The 22,104-nt window shown below is 43.1% G+C and overlaps 1 protein-coding gene across 20 annotated transcripts in view; it reads right to left on the bottom strand.

Moving 5' to 3' along the window:
• The window catches only part of KALRN (kalirin RhoGEF kinase), a 694,786-nt gene that overhangs the window by 626,468 nt on the left and 46,214 nt on the right, over positions 1-22,104 (bottom strand). For 3 of the 20 annotated variants that reach the window (XM_030802208.1, XM_030802210.1, XM_030802212.1), the window contains exon 1: positions 7,853-8,292. The exons of 13 other annotated variants lie outside the window; for them this stretch is intronic. In XM_030802208.1, the coding sequence (XP_030658068.1) occupies positions 7,853-7,919 (67 nt within the window). In that variant the 5' untranslated portion in view covers positions 7,920-8,292. Of the gene's footprint in view, positions 1-7,852; positions 8,301-22,104 lie in introns of those variants that run through there. 4 more of the 20 variants (XM_030802197.1, XM_030802199.1, XM_030802214.1 and 1 more) reach the window with 3 other exon arrangements.

Below are 22,104 nucleotides of genomic sequence, written 5' to 3'. Positions count from 1 at the left end.
AAAATACAAAGGATAGTGAGGACAAGGGCTTGCCCTGAGGGAAACTCCACTCTTAATGGAGGGAAATTATCCCTGACAAGAAACTAAGATTCCTAAAGCTGCAAAAATTCAGAAAACAAGCACATACTTACTGAGTACTTACTGGTACCAAACACGGGTCACACATATTAGCTCCTTCACAGCTCACAACAACCTCCTGAGGTATGTATTATTACTACCCACAGGAGTACATTGTGAATTACAGAACACTAGCCATGCACCTAGTGACCATGAGTCTCTGAACGGAACCAGGTATAGCCAGGGGATCTTTTTCTGGAGGACATCAGGGCTAAGAGGCTTGGAGGGAAAAGAATGTGGATTAACTATAAGAGGAGGAGGTTTGGGGCATTTCAAGAGAAAGCACAAGAAAATATGAAGGTTGCTGGTGAGGCTCTGATATAGAACAACAGGGAATTGTTCTGTGATGGTGTTTCAAGTGGGTGTGTGTTCAAACTCTTTATTAGACAAGAGGCCTGGTCCCTTTAGTAAAGTGATCTTGTGCCAAAAGCCGATTAAATAACTCTAATAGGTATATATATATATAAATGACTATAAAAGCCAATTTAAAGTAACTTCTTTACGTATTACCTAAATATTCAGCTCAAATGAGGTGATTAAAACATAAACTCCTCTAATTAGAAAAACCCTAGCACAGCAGAATCACCCAATGTGCTTTTCATACACATGCTGTGTGCTTTTCTCTTCTTTTTCCCACTGAATATAAGAAAGAAGGAACAAGTCATAAAGGTTGGCACAAAGAACCCACACATCATGCTGGGCACACATATGCAATAGTTAACAAGAACAGGGTAAGCCAGACCACGATGGGTACCCAGAGTCCGTGGCAAGCTAGGGACCAGTTACAAGCAGATGGCCTAAGCACAGATACCGAGTCTGACCTGGTTAGGGGCCAGAGCTGTGCACATAGCTGAGCAGCAGGCAAGCCAATGACAGAGCAAGTCAAAGACAGGGTATCTGTCAGACATAGAAGATGAGGAGCCAGAAAAAGGCTGCAGGCATGGTGAGGATGAGAGCGAGGAAAAGGAAAGCACAAAGATCAGGGTGCCCTGACAACCAAGATCACGAGGTCCAGCTGCCTCTTGACTTCTTGCACCTGAGCAGAATCAATCCTTGACTTGGAATGTTTGGGAGATTTGAAAGTTGAGACAACAAAGAATGGCCAGTCAGGGAGAGGTGAACTTTGGTGACAAACCCAGGTAGATTCCTGGTCAAAGTAGAGCCCAACACCATGAAGGCTCGAAAACAGTTATTCTCCTTACCTCCCATTTATCCTGAAGGGAGAAAATGATTTTTCTTTCTCTAATTCTAGTAGAATATGGACAATGCCCACCTAATGCCTTCCTAGTATGAGTTATACTAACCAAGGAAGGAAAGGTTTTTGACATCTACAGTGACAGACCATCATCCCTACCTCCAAACCCCTCAGCAGCCTGAACTGAGAGCAATAAACCCAAAGCAAGCTGGGGCCAAACAACCTCCTGTGACACAGGTAAACTGCTTTTCTGGGAATATGAAGGCAAGTCAAGGTTTATCTAGAAAGTCGTTGAAAATGGTTGCAGTTTGTAAAGACAGTTGCATGAGGTGTATCCAAAAGATTGCGTTCTTACACAGTTTGTTCCTTAGCATAGTTCTATGTGTACTCCTATGTTTACTATTCCCATGTAGTGACTTGTTTTTCGTTCATTTTGTTATTTTGCAACAGAGTTCCTTTTGCCCTTACTCTCTGACATCCATGTTAAAGGATGACAACAAGCAGTTCTCAACTCTGGCTGCCATTAGAATCACCTACAGAGATCTTTAAAATGCCAGTGTTTAGCCCCCTTTCCAGCTATTCCAATTTAATTGGCTGGAGGTGGAAGTGGGGGTGTTGAATGGAGGAACTGGATATTATGCTTTCTAAGAGCTCCCAGATGATTCTAGCATACATTGAGAGATGAGAAACAGTTGGTTTCTGGTCCAGAATCCAAAACACTTTGTGGTAGCTACAGGAATGTGGACAGTACCAAGAAGATAATGTCATTTGTCTACTTTTGTTTTTGTTGTTCGTGCTTTTGAGGTCTTAGCCATAAAATATTTGCCTAAACTAATATCCTGAAGGGTTTCCCTATGTTTTCTTCCAGTAATTTTATAGTTTCTGGTCTTACATGTAAGTCTTTAATCCACTTTGAGCTGATTTTTGTATAGGGTGGGAGATAGGGGTCTAATTTCATTCTTCTGAATAGATATCCCACTTTCCCAGCACCATTTATTGAAAAGGATGTCCTTTTCCCAATATATATTCTTGGCACCCTTGTTGAAACTAAAAACCTTCTGCACAGCAAGGGAAACAATCAACAGAGTGAAGAGACAACCTGTACAATGAAAGAAAATATTTGCAAATTGTTAATCCAACATGGGACTGATATCCAGAATATACAAGGAATTCACATAACAGCAAACAAAACAAAACAACCCAAATAATCCCATTAAAAAGTAGGCAAATGATCTGAATAGGCTTTTTCTTTTTTTTTTTTTTTTTTTTTTTTTTTGAGACTGAGTCTCGTTATATCGCCCAGGCTGGAGTGCAGTGGCACAATCTCAGCTTACTGAAACCTCCGCCTCCCGAGTTCAAGCAATTCTCCTGCCTCAGCCTCCTGAGTAGCTGGGATCACAGGTGTGCACTGCCACGTCCAGCTAATTTTTGTATTTTTAGTAGAGATGAGGTTTTACCATGTTGGCCAGGCTGGTCTCGAACTCCTAACCTCAGATTATCTGCCTGCCTTGGCCTCCCAAAGTGCTGGGATAACAGGCATGAGCCACTGCACCTGGCCCAAATAGGCTCTTCTCAAAAGAATACACACAAATGGCCAACAGGTATATTTTTTTAATGCTCAAAATCATTAATCACCAGGGAAATGCTATCAAAACCACAATGAGATATCATCTTACCCCAATTACACTGGTTATTATCAAAAAGACAAAAAATAAAAGATGCTGGCGAGGATGTGGAGAAAAGGGAACTCTTATACACTGCTGGTGGGAATGTAAATTAGTACAGTTGTTATGGAAAACAGTACGGAGGTTTCTCATAAAAACTAAAAATAGAACTACTATACAATCCAGCAATCCCACTACTGGGTACTTATCCAAAAGAAAAGAGATCAATCAGTATATCAAGGGATACCTGTACCCTCATGTTTACTGCAGCACTATTCATAACAGCCAGGATATGGAATCAATCTAAGTGTCCATCAATGGGTGAATAGATAAAGAAAATGTGTTATATATACACAGTGGAATACTACTCAGCTATGAAAAGGAAATCCTGTCATTTGCAGCAACATAGATGGAACTGAAGGTCATTATGTTAAGTGAAATAAGCCAGGTACAGAAAGACAAATATTACATGTTCTCACTCATATGTGGAAGCTAAAAAAGTTCATCTTATGGTGTAAACAGTACAATGATAGGTTGGTGAATGCGTACAAACATATAGACAGAAGGAGTAAGTTCTGGGGTTTGATAGCACAGTGGGGTGATGATCATTAACGACACCATATTGTATAGTTCATAATAGCTAGAAGAGAAGATTTGAAATGTTCCTAACACAAATAAGAAACGTTCGAGGTGATGGATAGCCTAAGTACCCTGATTTGATCATTACACATTGTATGCATGTAACAAAATATCACTTGTACCCATAAACATGTGCGATTATTATGTGTCAATTTTTAAAAGCATCAAGAAGAAATTAGCAGCCTAATTCAGCATATCACTTAAGTTCAACATGTGAGATGTTGACATAATGACAAACATCAGTAATTTTTGCACTTCTGTCACTATTTTAACCATATCCACATACCTCCTACACTGTTGTTTCCTTGGTATTGTTTTAAGTTGACTCTTTTTTACTTATACTTCTTTATAAAAGAAATTAGTGGACTGCAAGGTGACATAAAAAGGTAGGAGAAAAAGAAAAAAGAAGATCATGGCTGAAAGGAAAAGGCACTCAAGATTAGAGGCAAGGAAGACAGGTAGGGACAGGCCCAGGATTGGAGACACAGGATCTGTGGGGCGAAGGTGGCCCAGCACAGACATAAGAAGGGATGGAAGCTGGGCAGTGAGTTAGAGAATAATAGAGAAATGCCAGGGAATGGGGATACTTGTAGCAGGTAGCATAAAGCTGTGCCTTGAAAGAATACAAGGGACAGAGAATAGGTATGAGGGCCAGGGAGGCTGGAGACATACTGTGGCCAAGAAACTAAGGCAGGGCAAAGTGTGAGGCCCAGGCAGGGATGCCAGAAGGAGAAGAGGGAGACCAGAGGTAGGAGTGAAGAGAGAGCTGAGGAATGGGTGGGATTAAGGAGGGCCAACAGTGAATGGGTGGGGCAGGAGTGGACAGCCCAACAGAAGCAGGCATCAGGGAAAACAGACTGTCTTCTGGACTGTGCCAAGCAGTGACCAGCAAGAGAAGCTCAAGAAACGTCTGTAAATCACCTAAAATCATCTCATGTACTACCAGTGGTGGACATTCCCACATGCTTGGAAACATTGCCTGATGCTCTATGAATAAAGAGCAGCAGTCTTTCATTCTTCCCATTACCAAAAAAATATTACATGTAAACAAAGGAACGTAAACCCCTACCTTACTTGTCAGGTCCCCATGAATACACCAAAACTCAACAACAAAAAGCAATGTGACTTCTTTTATATACAACTCATGCTTCTTATCTTTATGAGCTCTTTTCTTTTGATAGACAGTCCCCACCATAGCAACCATCTCCTTAGTCAACGTCTATAAGCACAGAATACAATCAGCAGAATTGACAAACGCCCAGTAACAAACACCATAAAAACAGCATCTATTATTAAGGAGAATAAATCATCAAAATAATGTCTGAACAAGCTGGTAGTACACTGTCAAATAAATTCTTGCATATAGTTAAGTATAGCCCTAGAAAACAATACCCTTTATTTTTTAAATTCTTACCCTTAGCTGAACAGTGATAGGGGAGACAAAAGATTAGTCTGCAATCATCAAGCCTACGCTGTTATTTCTTTGTAAAGTTTATTTCAGCTCCATGATGTGTTCTAATGTTTCCTGCCTTTTCCTAGGTGTGTCAAATCACAGATTCACTTATCCTCCAGTCACAGCCAAGTGAGTGACTCAGGCCAGCATACAGCTCATCAATTATTTTAATTTCCTGGGATAAACTCATCAGTTCCCACTTCTCATTTCCTATCCCCTCCTTACTTTCTTGAGGCCTGTTACTTTCAAGATGACATAAGACATGACAATGATGAGGGCAAAATGATATAAAATCTTCAAACAGATCAAAGGAGCTAAATTCTGTTACACTTAAGAAAGATCAAATCTAAGGGAATTCTGTTCACTGCCCAGAAAGGCAGGTTCATCTTTCATTCATTTACTCATTCATTCCTTCAACAAATATTTATTGAGCATCTTTCAATGAGCTAGCTCAGCCTAATATGCCACTTTAAAGCATGCCATTTTCTATGCAATGTTAGGTAACATTCGTTACGAGAGGAAAGTTGCTATAACTGAAAATTCTTTTTGAATATGGATGTGGGTATGCACACGTGTAATACTTTAATACTGATTAACCAGAACTGGGCAACATAATCAACACCCAACCTCCAAACACCTGGAAATCAGACACCCTACACAGTCAAGAGCTACTGGTCTAAAACTTCACATTAAGGAAAACCCTATAGATAGAAAGACACATAAACTTTCAAATTACAGCCATATGTGGTGATCAAACATGCATGGAAGACCACATAATTCTTGCAACCAGCTTTTGCTATCCAAGGGGACAGTTTAATCTATCAACCCATAAATTCATTAACCTGACATTTCCAAAATGCCTGACACTGTATACGCACTAACACAATAAATTTCCCCCAAATTCTATGATGTAGGCATTATTATTAATATTCCAACTTTTAAGATTAACAAACTGAGAATTTGGTTAAGTATAGCCCTAGAAAACAATACCCTTTATGTTTTAAGTCCTTACCCTTAGCCATTTATTCAAGGGCACTTAGAAGGCAATGGAGCCAGAACTTGAACCTAAGTTTGTGACCCATGGATTCAAGCATTTCTAAAAGATAAAAATAAATTGGTAGTATTATAACTTATACATTAACATCTAGTTTCTTCTTATAATTAGCATCATATGGTAGTGTGAATCTTGTTTTAATTCATTTAGGTATAAATTGTCTCTAAGCCTCTAACCATTCTTAATTGGATTTTTCTTAGTTCCCAGTTATTATATACCACCTGTTCCTGTCTTTCCCAGGATGTTTGTTGGAGAGTGAGAATAAACTGTCTTGGTAATGAAAACTACCATTTAAAGAGTACTTTGTTTGTGCCATGCACTGGGATAAGTATTTCACTTGTAGTTTCTCTCTTAGCCCCTACAGCAACCCTCTGAGTTGGTACTACCATTATCATCATTACCCCTTTTTACAAATGAAGGAAAGAAGATACAGAGAGGTTAAGCAACTTGCCTGAGGTCACACAGATAAGGAGGATTCACATCTAGTGGTCTCTTCTCCCTTCTCCCAGTCTATAACCTTCATCAGTGTGAAGTTCTGATTCCCTTCTTAACGCCCTCATCTCAAGTCTGGGCTCCCACTGGCCTGTTTCTCGGTGCTAGTGAGAAACTGCTTTTAGTGTGTGCTGGTTTGGTTTCCTCCATCTTTGATTTCTCTCGTGATAAGGGCCCTGGTTCACCTGCTCTGTGCAGCTGTCTGCTTCCACCTGGTATTGATCTCCCGGCACACTAAGACTATTCCTCATAGAGATGAATACACCTTGGGCTGTACAGCAAGGCTTCCCCAGGGCCATCTTTTCCATCAGGAGTTTGATCTCATTCTTGCCAAAACCTCTTAAAGAAGCCAAAGCTTTTAAAAATGATATTCAACATTTAAAAAAATCAATTACCAAACAAGTTCACAGTGGCTTTTCCTTACAAAAGAACATCTGGATTTGTGTCACATTATCAGGAGACTTTAATTGCATTAATATTTGATAAAATGTATTAAGGTCAGATTAACCTGAGAAATAAAACTGATTTTCTCTTTTCTTTCCACTAACTGCAAATTCTGTACCGGCTCTATCTATAGATAATCAAAAAAGGGAGCTATCCTCAGGATAGGTATTAATAGTTCCGTGAAGCTAAGAGGTACACAGGGAGGAACTCAGCATTTACTAAGCACCTACTATGTGCACCAGATATGATGTTATATATTTTACATGTATGAATTAAATAATAGCTCCAGAGCAACCCCAGCACATAGGTCTTACTGTGCCCATTTTATAGATGGGCAAACAAGCTCAGAAAAGTCACATAAATCAGGCTAAGGTCAGTGGCAGAGCTGAGACTTGAGCCTGAGTCTGTTTGCCCCCAGCTTCTTACTGCAGGAATCATTCTCCTTCTGCACTGCTTCTCAGAGAGTTCTATCAAGAGCCCTGCAAGAGAGGGCTTAACTTGTATTTGGCTAGAGTACTGAGCTTGATCAAAAACCCAGCAAGAAATGAGATCCTGTTGTACAGATGCTCCCCAAATGACCCTGTGCTCCCGATTCCCAGCTGGGTCATGCATGTCCCCAGAAAAACAGCCTTTCTTTACTTTCCATGGGTTGGCTACTTGCCTCTGTTTCATACCTTCTCTCTCTTCTTGACCCCCCTGCCCTGTCTGCTTTGTCTTTCTGCATGTCTCTTTATGTCTCTATGTGTATTTATCTCTCTCAGTCTCTCATACAAGCATACACACACTCAGGATACCTCGATCCAGCAGCCGGAGCAAGCGGAGATACCAGAGATACCACTGGTCCCAGAAGCGGTCCGTCATCCCACCCTGAACTCATCCTTCACAGCCAGTCCCCTCGGCAGAGCCTCATCCCACCACCGCTGACTCGAGGAGGCCGGAATCACTTGACGCTGGGCTCGCACACAGCCTGCTCTAAGCAAATGCCTGCCTGCAAAGACAGCCACCAGTCCTCCCACACAGAGGCTGACTGTGCCGGGAGCCGGTTTCACAGCAACAAAGGAACAAGTGCAGAACAACACCGTGTGCAGACCGAGCCTGCCTGGACCCAAGGGGAGGTCGGAGATGCGTGGGAGGGAGTCAGGAAGGGCTTTCGCAAAGACACAAGGTTTGCAGTGGTCTTGAGAATGAAAATCCACAGTCAAGCCCATGTCTTAAATTTTTTTCCAGCATCTCCTGCCATCCTGGCTTCCATACCTCCCACACCAGAGGCCAGTGGCTCCTCCAATAGCATATGGGATGGGAAGCCAGAAGCTCAGCCATTTTGGACTTCGAGGCCAGTCCAGGAGCCTGGAAGCCTTACTGCCTCACTGCCTCACTGTAGGGACCACCGGCTCTCCTTGCCCAAGACTGCAGGACCTGCATGACTAGTAAAAGGCCACAGATCCTTTTTCCCTACGTCCCTTCAGGGAACCTTTGTTATAGTAGAGACAGCATGGGCTCTGAAGTCACACAGTCATGGGTCCAAATCCTGGTTGCCACTTAATATTTGCCTGGCCTGGATCAAGTTATTCAGCTCCCTGTGCCTCAGCTTCCTCCTCTGTAAACCAGAGAGAACAGTATTTGTGAGCCTCAAAACAAAAGAAGAATATAATGTTTCTGGTGTTGCACCTGGTAGATACTGGTAGATAGAAGGTTCTCCCTTACGTCTCAACCCCTCTCCCTCTTGCCAGACTCTCAGTTCCCCACACGTTCATACATCCCATGGTTTTCTATCCCCAGGCCTTTGCTCCTGCCCTTCCTGCCAATAGCATGCTGCCACTCTCCACCTCATCATGGCCAAATCCTCCCAACTTTTCCAACAAATAACTCAAATGCCACAGAATCCAGGCAGACTTCCCTGATCTTCCTTCCTTTCTATTTTATTTTTTTCATTCCACCTTCTCCTTTGTATATGACTCTTCTCCCTTACTTGCCCATAAACTCCATCTTTGTGTCCCTCAAAGAACCCTGAACTTCGCAATTACTTGAGTGATTACTAACTGGACAAATGAACATGCAAGGGCATCTGAGTCCCCGATACAATGTTGTTTTCAAGGCAAGGAGAAGAATAAACTGCAGAGACCTCAGCCCCTGGGCATTGTCTAAGGCCTTTGGGGCATGACGGGGTGCCCAGTCCTTGCCCAATCACAGCCCATCTTACAGTGGGCCGGCCTGTGACCCAGGTGACTGGGAGTGCTGTTCACTGAAATGAAACCTGAGGAGTCCCCAGGTCTAGGACGACCTTGTTCTCCAAGCCTAAAAACTACCCAACAGCCATCTGCACATTCATCACAGCTCTGTGCAGCCTAGGCCATGCCAGCAATGCCTTCTCATTGTCCTAACAGAATGGTGGTCTCCCAGGCCTCCTGGTCTCCATCAGGCCGCTGGTAGGCATGTCTCCCTCAGCACCAGCTCTTCCTTGGAACTTATACCTCCAAGATGAGAGAGGGTGCAGATTTCTGAAGAACTCAGACTGGGGAGGAGGCACGTCCAGGGGGTAGGAGCTAGGAGGGAGAGGGAGAAAGCAAGCAGAGCCCCAACCTCCACTGCCTGCCCCTGCCCCCCAACTGCCTTGTGGTTTCTTCTTAAAGTGCAGCATTGGGTCTTGGCAGAGACATCACCACCCAAGAAGCTACCTCTCAGGCTCTGTTAGCATTATTTTCTTATTACCTTAAATGGACAAGACTCCAGTGTGTAGTTAACACAAGAATGCAAACCCCTCCTCCTCCCTCCAGAGAGAAGTAACCCGGTGTTTCTCCCTTCACAAATAACAAGAATCCATCGCTCACGTGTGGCCAGTACTTTTTCGTTCACAAAGTACTTTCATAAGTATCATCTCCTGTTTGCCCTGCAAGGTCTGTAGGATGGGAATCACTTTCTCCAGTACACAGAAGAGCAAATCCATGTTCCAAAAGATTAAATAACTTGTTTAAGGTCAGATAACTCGTAGGTGCCCATCTGTCTCCTCCCTGAGAGTTTCTGGGGCGCTAAGAGATTCCCTGGGAAATTGTGACATGTTTCACTGAGATATGGGAGCCCTCACAGTAGGGCAGGACCTGGAGAAACACTGCTGTTTCCTAACAGGAACCCTGAGGGAGGCCCCTCCAGGGCGGTGCTGACATGCCATGGGCACAGGTTGAGTGGAGGGTCCAAATGTGGCCACTTATTAACTAAGGGCTTTTCATCTTTTTCTTTGGCCCCTGACTTATGACTGCAGAGAGAGTGCATCTCCAAGTAAGAATGCCAAAAAGGCTTTTTCTAACACAACTTGGGAGAAATCTGAAACGGGAGGCTCCCGTCGTGGCAGGAGACCCAGACAGAGAGGGGCAGGGGAAGAGCATCTGACTGTGAGGCAGAAAGTCCCAGAGAGTGCTCTAATGGTGCTAGTGCTACAAGTCTCATTCTTGGGGCTGGAGAAAGAAGCTGGCCCTGTTCCCCTCCCTCCAGTAATCAAGGGCAAAACATTCCACACAGTCTCATTTGCAGAGAAAATGGGAATAAAGACTGTCAAGAATAATATGAGTGCAAGCACTTCCCCCGCAAACAGACCTAAGAACATAAGCAATGCCCATTGGGTCAGCCCCAGGGTGAACCCATTCAGCCTGGAGTTTTACTCAAGATTGGCTTCAACCCATCAAGCTGGGCTCCTTGGAGCTCCCCAGCCCACCACTGCTCATTTCTCCATCTCCCACAGAGCCTCATAAGTCTTACTTGAAATGCAGCCCCTCCAGAAGTTGAACAAAATCTTCCAAGAGCCTGTCAGCATTGCCATTTAACTGCAGTGCAATTAGAAAGGATATTGGCCAGAACACAGCCTTATTAGTAGGTTTTTGTTGTTGTTTTTGTTTTGTCTTATACAATGCTTCCACAGTGGCTCCTTCTTTCATCATGGTCAAAGCAAGCACAACTATTCCCGTTCACATGTTTCCTCCAGCCCACCCAGCTGGCTACAGAGACATGCTTTCCAGGGACAGACAGAGTCACCAGGCCAGCAACAGCCCATCCACTCCAGAGAGCTGATGCCCATCCGGATGTTCAGCAGTTACTTGATATCACAACATGGATGTGTTCCTTTCTCTTCGATGTTCCTTCTTCTTTCCTTGGCACTGTTCTTTCTCCCTCTCTTCACCCACCCCAACTTGAAAACACTGTGTTCCCAATCAGATAAAGCCAGCACAAGTGTATAGAGCAGAAGGCAAGCAGCACAGAGGGAGGAGAGATCCAACCATATCCCAAATCTTTCCCACTCATCTCCTAGGACAATAATGGCCACTGTTCCCTCAGCAGCACTGGCCCAATTCCTCAGACACATGGACCTATCTGGCAAGTGAAGGCAATACAGGAGGTAACATAGTTGCTGGTACCTGCAAACCAAAGTGAAGACCGTCCACAGACATACTGATCTCCCTCATCCTGCCCCAGGAAGTGGGCTCCACCCGGCTACCATTTTGCCCTGCAAGTTGTGCTTCAGTTGTAACATGAATCAAACACTCCAGCAGACAGCATCCTCAGTCACCTCCCACACCACTTCTGTCCCCTTGGCGATTAGCGCCCAAGTGGTGGAGTGGAGCCCGTGGCAACACATTCTCAGGGATGCCATTTCAAGGGTGGGTTGGACCCCTGCCATCTCTCCCATGACAGCTTAGTGTCCCCAGGTGAACGGGCTTCTTAGATCCACACCTGAGGACAGTATCTACAGCAAGTAAGTATCACCTAGACACTGAAATTCAAGTCCACCCTCCCAAGAGGACCTTTCCAGCTAACCTCACACATTCTCTATCTCAGAGGTTCTCAAAATTTAATGGGCAGAAGAATCACCTTAGAGAGTTGGTTATCCATGCAGATAACGAGGCCTCACTCCCAGAGGCCTGCATTTTTAACAAGCTCCCCAGAGAATTCTGCGATGGTGATCCATCCGCTTCAGGCCATGCTCTCCTCTCCTACCCTCAGCACCGGCTTCGTGTCACTATCTTGAATTCTAGTGTGTACCCCGCCTCCCCCAACACCCTGAGAGTCCAGTAGGGAGGGAGATTCTGAGTCCCCCATTAGAGTATGCTCACCTGGAAGGCAGAGGGGCCTCTCTCCTCTCAAGGGCCAGTAGACAGCCCCACATGGAGGGGTGAGAAGCTGCCATTCAGGAGGCTGAGAAATCAGCCTCATCTCTCCATAGGCTCCAGAAAGCCTTTGTTCTGCCACAGTTCCACTGCACATCTGTACAATGGCTTTAAATGTCACCTCAAATATCAGGCCAGGCGGCAGGAGGGAAAGGCAGAAGCTAATTATTCTGCCTTGCCTCAGCTTTTGTGTAGCTTTCATCTTGCTCACCTCTGACCTCTGCTGAGGATCTTTAACTCTGCCTTGGCTGAGGCATGCCCAGCTCATGGAAGACAACCTTTCACTGCCCTGGGCTGTAAACCACCTTGTTAAGTGGTAAAAACCTGATCCCTCCTTACCCCTTCTCTGGGGGCTTCTAGTTCCCCCAGCAGTCAATAGAACCCCCAGTTGCACTGAATCTCTAACACAGCATGTCACCCCAATACCCCCCCCACTGCCCACACAAGAGCCAGTCCCCTCTCCTCCTTCAGGACCTTATAAAGCTCATCTACCCTGGGCCCCATGTCCTCTCCACTAAGTCCTGTGAAAAGTACCATGACAACCTCATGCCATCCAAGGTATTTATGATGAGAGCTTAATATTTAGGCCCTCAGGAAATATTCCTATTTTGGCAAAAGATAAAGCCTAGGTCAAAGGAAGTCATAGAGTAGTGCAGGCCTTAGGTAAGCAGTGGTGGGGGTGGATATCTGCAGTCAGGGAGCAGAGTCCATGACTCCCTTCCCCAGGTCTTCACAGGCATGTCCCTGTGAGGCCATCCTGATGAAGTCAATTATAGAAGTTGGTGCTCCTTCCATCCTCCCTCACTGCCCTGACCTCCCATTTCCTACTCAGCATGAACACCTGGTTGGTTGCCTTCCCCAAGGCACCTACATTGCAAAGGAGTTCTTCTTGAAAAAAAAAAAAAAAACAAAGCCAGTAAATATTTGGAGAAACCCTCTCAAAACTGATCCATGAGGCCTCTGCAATCCAGAGTTCACTATTACCTCCACTGTTTCCCTCGCAGCCAGTCATGCAGTTCCTCCATCTCATTTCCACCAAGAGCCATTTCTCTGCCTATCAAAGGAGATGGTGTTACTTCATGGCCAACAGGAGGCCGTTCACCCCCCAGGAGGTCTGGCTTCTCTTAAATGTTCCTCACATCTCTCAGTCCCTGAGGTCACCATCAGAGAATCAGGAAGCTAAGTTGCCAGTCACCACAGCTGAAGCCTCACTCCTCAGCCCAGGGGGAGCCCTCCTGTGAACCTCTACCTGCTCTCTCCATCCCATGCCCTTCTCCATCCCCTCCAAGAACTTTTCCAGATAGCCCCCCTCAGCAGGTCTGCCCAGTAAAATCAGGCACCATACCATAGGACTAGGATTGATAATAATGAATGTGAAGTTCAACCATATCAAAAGGAACCCCCACTGTATTGTCAAATGCATGCTAAATTTTGGTTAGCACATATCTAGAGCTCAACGTTCTTTTTTCTACTTAGTCCCTTTTTTGCTTTAGTCCCTTGAGTATTTTTTTTTCTTTTTATGGAAAGTATATAATCTATGTGTGTTCCACAGGGCTACCCACTGTTAAATCAGAATATCTGACTCAACTGAATGCCCTAGCTCCCTACATACACACACATAGAGCTGGATAATGAAATTACTCGCACACTAGCCAATTTGAATACTCTCTTCCTTGGCTCTTATTTTCAAAAAGAAAAAAAACTATTTGCAAAGATCACTTTACTTTTCAACGAATGAACTCTGCTTATGGTTCTTAAAAATAATTGAGTCTCATCAATTCTATAAACCTTTTTATACCTTTTGTACCATTAATTTGCAAGCCTTCGAGGTATTGGGAAAGGGCTGAGGCTTTGGAATAACTTCCCACATTTCAGTTTCTTCATCTTTTGGATGGAGATAAGACTAATCCCATAAAACTTGAACTTTTCATGAGGAAAAAACAAAATAGCATATAAAATCCAAAGCACTACACTTAATACATAGTGGATACTTCATAAAGGTTAGTGCATTCTCCTGCAACAAAAACAAGCTCAGGTCACATTGAAATTCTCAATTCATGGGACCAGAGTTAAAGTCAAGTCACTACTCCAAGTTTCCCAGGCTTCTCTACCTGCCCTTCAGGATGGGGCAGATTCTTAGAGCTTACATTTCCTCTAATTCCTGTGACACTCTCCTTCCCTCACTAGGGAAATGAAAATGTCCAGCTGCCCCAACTCATCTGATCTCCTCTTTCTGACACAGGTTGGAAAGTTCCCCTGGAGATTCAGTTATGAAAACTGTTTTGGGATGACTCTCGGCACTGAGGAAAAGAGAAACTCTACGAAGTTCTTGATGGACCATCCGCATAGTGAACAACAATTATTTGGTATTCCGAAAAGTCCATCAACCCTGGCCTCACATCATGCACTCAATAAAGCCTAAAGATATCCATGGGAAAAAAAAACTATAAAACTTCAAGAAGAAAAATTTTTACAGTCTTAGGGTGGGATGGTTTTCCTAATCAAGACACAAAACTCAGTATATTGGCTTATATACATATTTTTTAAAATTTTTTTGAAGGATATGCAAATCACCAAAGGAGAACAGGAGGCTGAACAACAGTAGTAGAACGACAACCTTTTACTGTAAATCATCTGACACATTTTGAATTTTGACCCTTGGACTGTATCACCTAACTCTTTAAAAGACGTTTTAAAATAATGGAGTCAATAATAGATCAACTGTTCTTGGCGTCTAGTTGCTTTGTTGTGAGAAGGCTAAACCACATGGAAAGGCCATGTGGAAGAGAACTACAGATGCTGGTTGAGACCCCCAGCTAGTCCCAGCCCCCACCCAGCCACCACCCTGGAGCTGCCAGCTATCCCAGCACCCCAACAGACACCACATGGAGCAGAAGAACTGCCTGGTAAGCCCCATAATTATGAGAATGATAAATTGATGTTCTAAGTCGCTAAGATTTAGGGTGGTTTGTTACAGTGTAACAGGTAACAAAACAGAGTCATCGGTGCATGCAGAGCAAAGTAAAGCCCCGTGATTTGATGAGATCGCCAAGGAGATGTTGAAAACGATTGTGCCTTCTTTCATCTAGAAGACAAAAAGCATGGTTAGTCTCAGGACCACATCTATTTATTAATAGCTTCCTCTCTACTCTTAGAATTCTGAAGATGGGGTTGTCACAGAGGGTGTCTAATTAACATGCTTGCTTGAATTATAAAAAGAAATTAGACTTTCTCTGACAGGAAGTAAGTATGTCTAATTTGGCTACTTGCTTTGACAATCAGATTTGCCTTTCCCAATTCATATAAATCCGTAGCTCCAAGATTTTGAAGAAAATATGTTTAAAGCCTATTATAATATGCAACATGCTAGAAAATGTATTATTTGCAACCATTTAAACTCATGGTAAAAAATTGTTTAGGTATCCACTTAAATGTGTGAAGGCACATAAAGTTTTCAATATTCTTTTAGAGCATACAGAAGCAAAAAAAGTCTGATGCCCACTGAATGACAGTATACTTTCACAAAGAAACACTATGCAGCTATGAATAAAGAATGATGAGGCTTTCTGTGAATTAATATGAAAAGATCTTCAAGACATACTGTTGGGTTAAAAACACAAGGCATAGAGCAGGATAGTTAGTATTCACCTGCTTTTGATCAGAAAGGGATAACACAAGTATGGATTCTGATTTGCTTATATTTACAAAAAGAAATACTGGGAGGGTTCCCAAGAAACTAATACTGACGGTTACCTATGGGAAAAGTGGCTTGGTAGACAGGTATAGGGGTCACATAAAGACCTATTTATTTTGTACTAATTTTTGAACACTGTGAGTACATTATATTTTCATATATTTTAAGTCCTCACAGAATAAAATAGTAGATAAAGTTGCAAAAACATGAACGTTAAAAGATAATGCAGGAAGTAAATATTTGCCGTGTTTGCAACAATAAATTATACAAAGGGTTAATATCTCTAATTTACAAAAAGTTCCTAGAAACCATTAAGAAGAAGTTAACAACCTGGTATAAAAATAAGTAAAGATTATGAACAGGCAACCCACAGATAAGGAAATATAAATGATTGATAAAAAGTAAAAAGATGCTGACCACTACTAATGATCAGGGAAATGCAAGTAAGCAATAACAGCATGCCACATTTTACCTATAAGATTTCCCCCAGCAAAAACACACACATACACACACACACACACACACACACACAACAAAACAACCAACCTGGTAGGAGACTAAATTGATATAATATTCTTATAAGTCAATTTGGCAGTACAATCAACATTTCTAAAGTATATAGCCTTCAACCTAGCAATTCTTCTAAGATTCTCACCTACTGAAATATCTGTACTTATACACACATTGCAGTGTATTCTATAATAGAAAAAAATAAAAAGCAAAGAAAAAACCTAAATGTCCCACAATAAGGAACTAATAAGATAAATTATGACACAGCCTACATTATACTTAGAAACCATTAACAAGAGCAAGCAGTTTTATATGTAGTAACATGAAAGGGTTCCATGATCTATTATTGAATGAAAGGATATGATTTGCGACATAATTGGAAAACAATTCGTATTATCCCACTTTTTGTGAAAATAGATATATAAATATATACATACACACTATCAATATGTATTTCACTATGCATAGAAGAGTTCTAGTAGGATATACATATACCAAACTATTAACAGTAGTTATCCCTGAAGAATGAAGAAAGGTAGAGAATTGTGTTTTATAAAATTTTATGTTGTTATAATTTTTTTACTATAAGCACTTGTTACTCTGGTAATTTTCAAAGCATTTAAATATTGAAGCTGCTATTAAAGTAGTGGCTCAAATCTTTTCTGAAAAAGGAGGTGCTCCCTCAGGGCCATGGCAGCAATTTCCTTCTCTACTCCCTACTCATAAGGTGTAGAATGTGAAATGGTCTTCAGAGAACCCACAGGTCACAGTAAAAAATTCACCAGACTTATCCACCTGTTCAAGTGGCTGGCAGATGGAGTTCCATCACTATATCATGAGAAAATGCTATTCATTCCCCACTTTGTTCCACACCCCTTATTTACCACAAGAGTCAGGATGGGTTCTCCATAACAAGCATTCAGGAAGAACCTCAACTCCTCTCAGACCATTCGTTTATCAGCCACTTAGACACCTTATGGGACTTTGGACAGCAATGGAAACTATGTTTCATCTCAAGTTCCAGCTCTAACCCAGGGGCAGTGACTGTCCAGAGCTTTGTGTTGAGGATTATGCGGCTACTTACAGGATGGATGGGGAAAGAATGGTGCCATCAATTAGTGATGTCTGCCAAGGATAAGGCAGGAAGAACTGTGATACACCAGCTTTCAAGTCAGCCATCCCTGCCCTTGTACAATGGGCTCTGACTCCCCAAACCTCAAGCTTTAAAACCTGCCATCTCTACTTAGAGTTTTATGCATCAGGTGGGGGAAGCTGAAGGTGGTGGGAGGTGGCACAGGGTAAAGTAAGGTGAAAGCTGACTGTGACTGTGTCGTTACATGGTACGTCTATCGGAAGACTGTGAAGATATGGGGTGTCTGAGGAAGGGGAAGGGGGCCCTCGCAGGTGGAGCTGTGACTCCAAACAGCTGCATATGGGAGACTCTGAACATCTGGTTGCAGTGCTGGTCTGAGGTAAGCCCTGAGCCTGGATTCCATCTGTCACGTCTAACTGAGCTCCTTATCCCAAAGACTCAGCAATTGTGCCCAAGTAAGAAACATGCCTTTCACAATTTTGAAACCTCCAAGTGCCCTGTTAATTGGCAATACACTCATATTCCCATAACCAAAAAGAGAAAAAAGAAGCCAAAGCCAAAAAAATCCCAGAACTTCACGTGTTGTAACTAAAAACACTCAATAAACAAAGTTAGTCCTTGGGCTCCCTTGGGGAGTAATTGTCTAAACATGCTTCTTTCTTTCAGCTGGTGAAAGAGACAGACGTGCTAAAACTGTATGGAGCTCATCTTGAAAGCATTAATTTTTCCAAGCACTGATGTGCAGCTCATGTGCTTTTCCTGAGCAAGTGGCAGCAGGCAGTGAGGAGGCTGCTGAGGACACCCCTCCGTGCTGGATCTGACTGTAGCAGCAACAGGGATTCAGAGGAAGTGGTCATACTGAAGCTTGGGGGAAAGTTGGGAATTTGGAAGGCAGAGGCCAAGGCCCAGCCACCATGACCTGTCACAGGGAGGGGCTGCACAATGCCTGTGCACTGAAGACGTGGGGTTGGATTACCATTTACAAACTGGAAGGAAAGAAAGCAGAACCAATGCCTTAACCCCCTTTCAGGCCCACTCCCTCGGGGCCAAGTTGGCAATCAACCAAACTATTCTTCTTCATGGGCTGTAGCTCCAACAACCACACACAGTGGCAGAGCACCAGTAGAGGTCGGCCATTTCTGGGTATTGATCTTTAAACCATTTTCCTTTCTCCTTCTCCCCATTTAGGGATGGGAATCTACTGTGGAAAATGTGATTCGCTCATCCACAGTTAAACTGTTGTTTGAGCCCCAAGTCCCTTCTCACTAGGAGGTCGGGGCACCCTCCCTACAGCCTGTTCACATAGGATGAGACACAACAAAACCATCCACTGAGGCAAGGAATCTCATCATCTGCCTGACAAAAACAGACTCAACAATTAGGATATGCCAGAAGTTCTGTCAGTCTTAACAAGACAATTTCCAAGTTGATTGTTACCACAAGGCCCATGCATGTCTAACAGCATGCCAGGATTTTCACTGGGAATCAGTGCTACACACACACAGGCATAATAATTGTTTTGTCACCACCAAGGCTCCGCAGCCAACTCCCTTCAAATGCCAATTCTAACAGTTGTGTGAGATCGGTCAAATTACTAAACTTCTTTGTGCCTCCGTTTTCTGTAAAATGGGGATGATAATAGTATTTAAATAACTTCATAAATGTAAGGGGCTTAGAATAATATCTGGCACACAGAAAGCATTATATATGTGTTTATGATTATCATTATGTTGTCAGCCTTCACGTTTCCATGCTAAGCTATCTCTTCCCGTTGGATCCCTGCATATGCTCTTCCTAGGCTTGGAACACTGTTTCCCATCCTGCCTTCATCTAGCTATCTGTGCTAATTCTTCAGGTCTCCAGGAAGCCTTCCTGGTCAACTCAGCGGGGCCAGCCATCCCTGCATCTGCACCCACAAAATCTTGTACTTTTTCAACACCATATTAGTGTCCCCATATTATCATCTGTCTTCCCACCCAGGTCCTGTTCATTAGTGTATCCCTAGCGCCTGGCACAGAGAAGTCACTCAATAAATATGTGCTGAATAAATGAATGGGGAATAGATGAAGGGCAGCTTTCATTCACTCAACAAGCATTTACTAAGTGCCTACAAGATGTCACACCCTGGACTATGCCTGGAAATACATGAAGGAACAGAACACCAAGGCTGCTCTCCAAGAGCTCACAGAGTTTCTGCCTTCTAGCAGTAACTCAAGAAAAAAGTGGAGGTGGGTGTAGCCCTGCCCAAGGCAGGAGGTCAACCAAGTACCAGAAGGAAGGGGTGCTCTCAGAGGGGAATACAGGTTTACCTAGGATAGGTCTGTTTAACTGGAAACAAGCAGCAGAAGCTTTGATTCTGTTTATCATGCCTGCATGTGAAGAATTAATGTAGCTTTGCACTGATGAAAAATAAATGTGGACTCTTCTTTATAAGGGTGGTTTATTTACCCAAGCATCAATCTAACTCTTTCAAGAGAAACACTGGTTAGTTCATTGCATTCATGTTGTCTGCAGACTATTTTTACCACACTGTAAACTCCTCTGAACCGAAGTCATTGTTTGTCATGATCATATAGTTTATATCCTACCCCACTGCTGCCTTCAATCAGCACCAAGCACCCAACATAGTGCCCAGAGTAAAGGGACACTGCAGATTGCAAAAGGGGCACAATTCACTCACTTGGTGTCACTTCCCTTCTGCATTCCTCACTAAGATTTTTAGGTTTGTTAGAGGAGTATTTGTTGTTTCTTCTACTTTTCTGAAGCAGAACTGGCACCACCGCCACCTCACCCCCCAAATAAAGCCAGCTGTGGGATTCTGGAGAAGAATTACTTGGCTGTAGCTTTGCCAGAGCCTTTGATAGCTCAGGCCCATTGAAGGAAAAAATGGGAAACAGAATTTCTACTTACAGTAAGAAAAAGTTGGAGCAACTTTTCCCTTGGAGATTACATCAAAGATACTTGAGGTTACGTTTTCCATACTAGTTGCCCTAAAAATGAGGAACACGAGAACTTTTCCTCAATGAAGAATCCAAATCTGGCTACCTACAGAAGGGCAATGGTGCTGCCAAACCCCAGCCCAGGAAGCCATGCAGCCTGACGCAATTGCAGCTGGGCATCCAGGGACAGCCACACTGCCTCCAACCTCCACCATCCACCCAGAACCCCAGGACCACAGTCTCATCTTCACTACCATTTTGAGGGTCATCTGTGACATGTCTTATAACAAATTTCTAATCTAGATAAAAGTAAGTTAGAAATTACCTGCTTATCATTTCTATTCTTTTTATGATGATGCAAAGTAAGCCAGTAAGGCTGTGACTCGGGGAAAGTCCTTTTATCATGTTTACAGAGACAACTTTGCGAGGATGACTACGTGTCAATGCACACATACATGCACTAGGCCTGTGGATGTCTGTGTGAGCATACCTCTGTTTTTTGTTTGTTTTTGTTTTGAGGTTGTTTTTTGTTTGCTTGTTTTTTTCTGAGACAGGGCCTCATTCTGTCGCCCAGGCAGGAGGGCAGTGGCTTGATCTTGGCTCACTTTCAGCCTCAAGGGATCCTCCCACCTCGGCCTCCTGAGTAGCTGGACTACAGGTGTGTGCCACCACACCCAGCTGATTTTTGTATTTTTAGTAGAAACAATGTCTCCCTGTGTTGCCCAGCCTGGTCTTGAACTCCTAGGTTCAAGCGATCTGCCTGCTTCAGCCTCCCAAAGTGCTGGGATTACAGGTGTGAGCCACTGTGCCCGGCCCCTTTACCTCTGTTATGTTATGATGGGGTGGGACAAATTAGCCTGAATAACATTGGAAATATAACCCATGAGCTTTTCACTAAAGCAGCTATGTCTCAGCCATCAGACAGTTTCCCTGGGAGACCAACTAGACTGAGAATATATAGGTAAGACAGGCAACTGGGAGTGGACGGCTTATTTTTTCTTGATATCTTTGAGACTGAATACACTCTTGCATAGAGGTACATAAACACATTGCTCATTAAAGTGTTACCAGGATCTATTTTAAAGAACACGTGCCCAGGAGCAGTGTGTGCTGTTCTCATTTCCCTCCATGACAGTCCCACTACAGCAGACAGGAGAATGTCATAGAAGGTGAGTCTGGATTTCTGCTAAGCCTTTTACAAATGTCCTCCATGAAATTATTGTATATAAGATGGTAAAAAAAAGAATGGGATGAGCATATAGTTGGGTAGAATTGCTGTAGATAAACTGCACGGACCAAAGTGTTTGTTAGGAGAATACAGTGAGCTTTAGGTGGAATGCAGGTCTCTGGTAATGGCCACAGAGGTCCTCCCTTGATTGTTGTGTTTGACTTTTAAAACAATCATTTCCTTAGATCAGGAGATCAAAGATATGCTTATACTATGGGCAGATGATGCAAAACTGGTATAGCGGGCTTAATATTATAATAGATGACCAAAATCAAGACATAAAATTATCTGGGCAGATTTGAACACTAGGTCAAAATTAACAAGGGCGAATTTCATGTCTGAGATCTACATTTTAAAATAAACATATATTTATCACTCACCCAGTCTTTTTTATCTACCCTAGAGAAGTACTTGTACATGTGTACAAGG

This window comes from Nomascus leucogenys, chromosome 21, assembly GCF_006542625.1.
Source record: "Nomascus leucogenys isolate Asia chromosome 21, Asia_NLE_v1, whole genome shotgun sequence".
Taxonomy (NCBI): Eukaryota; Metazoa; Chordata; class Mammalia; order Primates; family Hylobatidae; genus Nomascus; species Nomascus leucogenys.
Note: the sequence above shows the minus strand (reverse complement) of the source record. Positions and strands in the feature narration are given on the sequence as shown.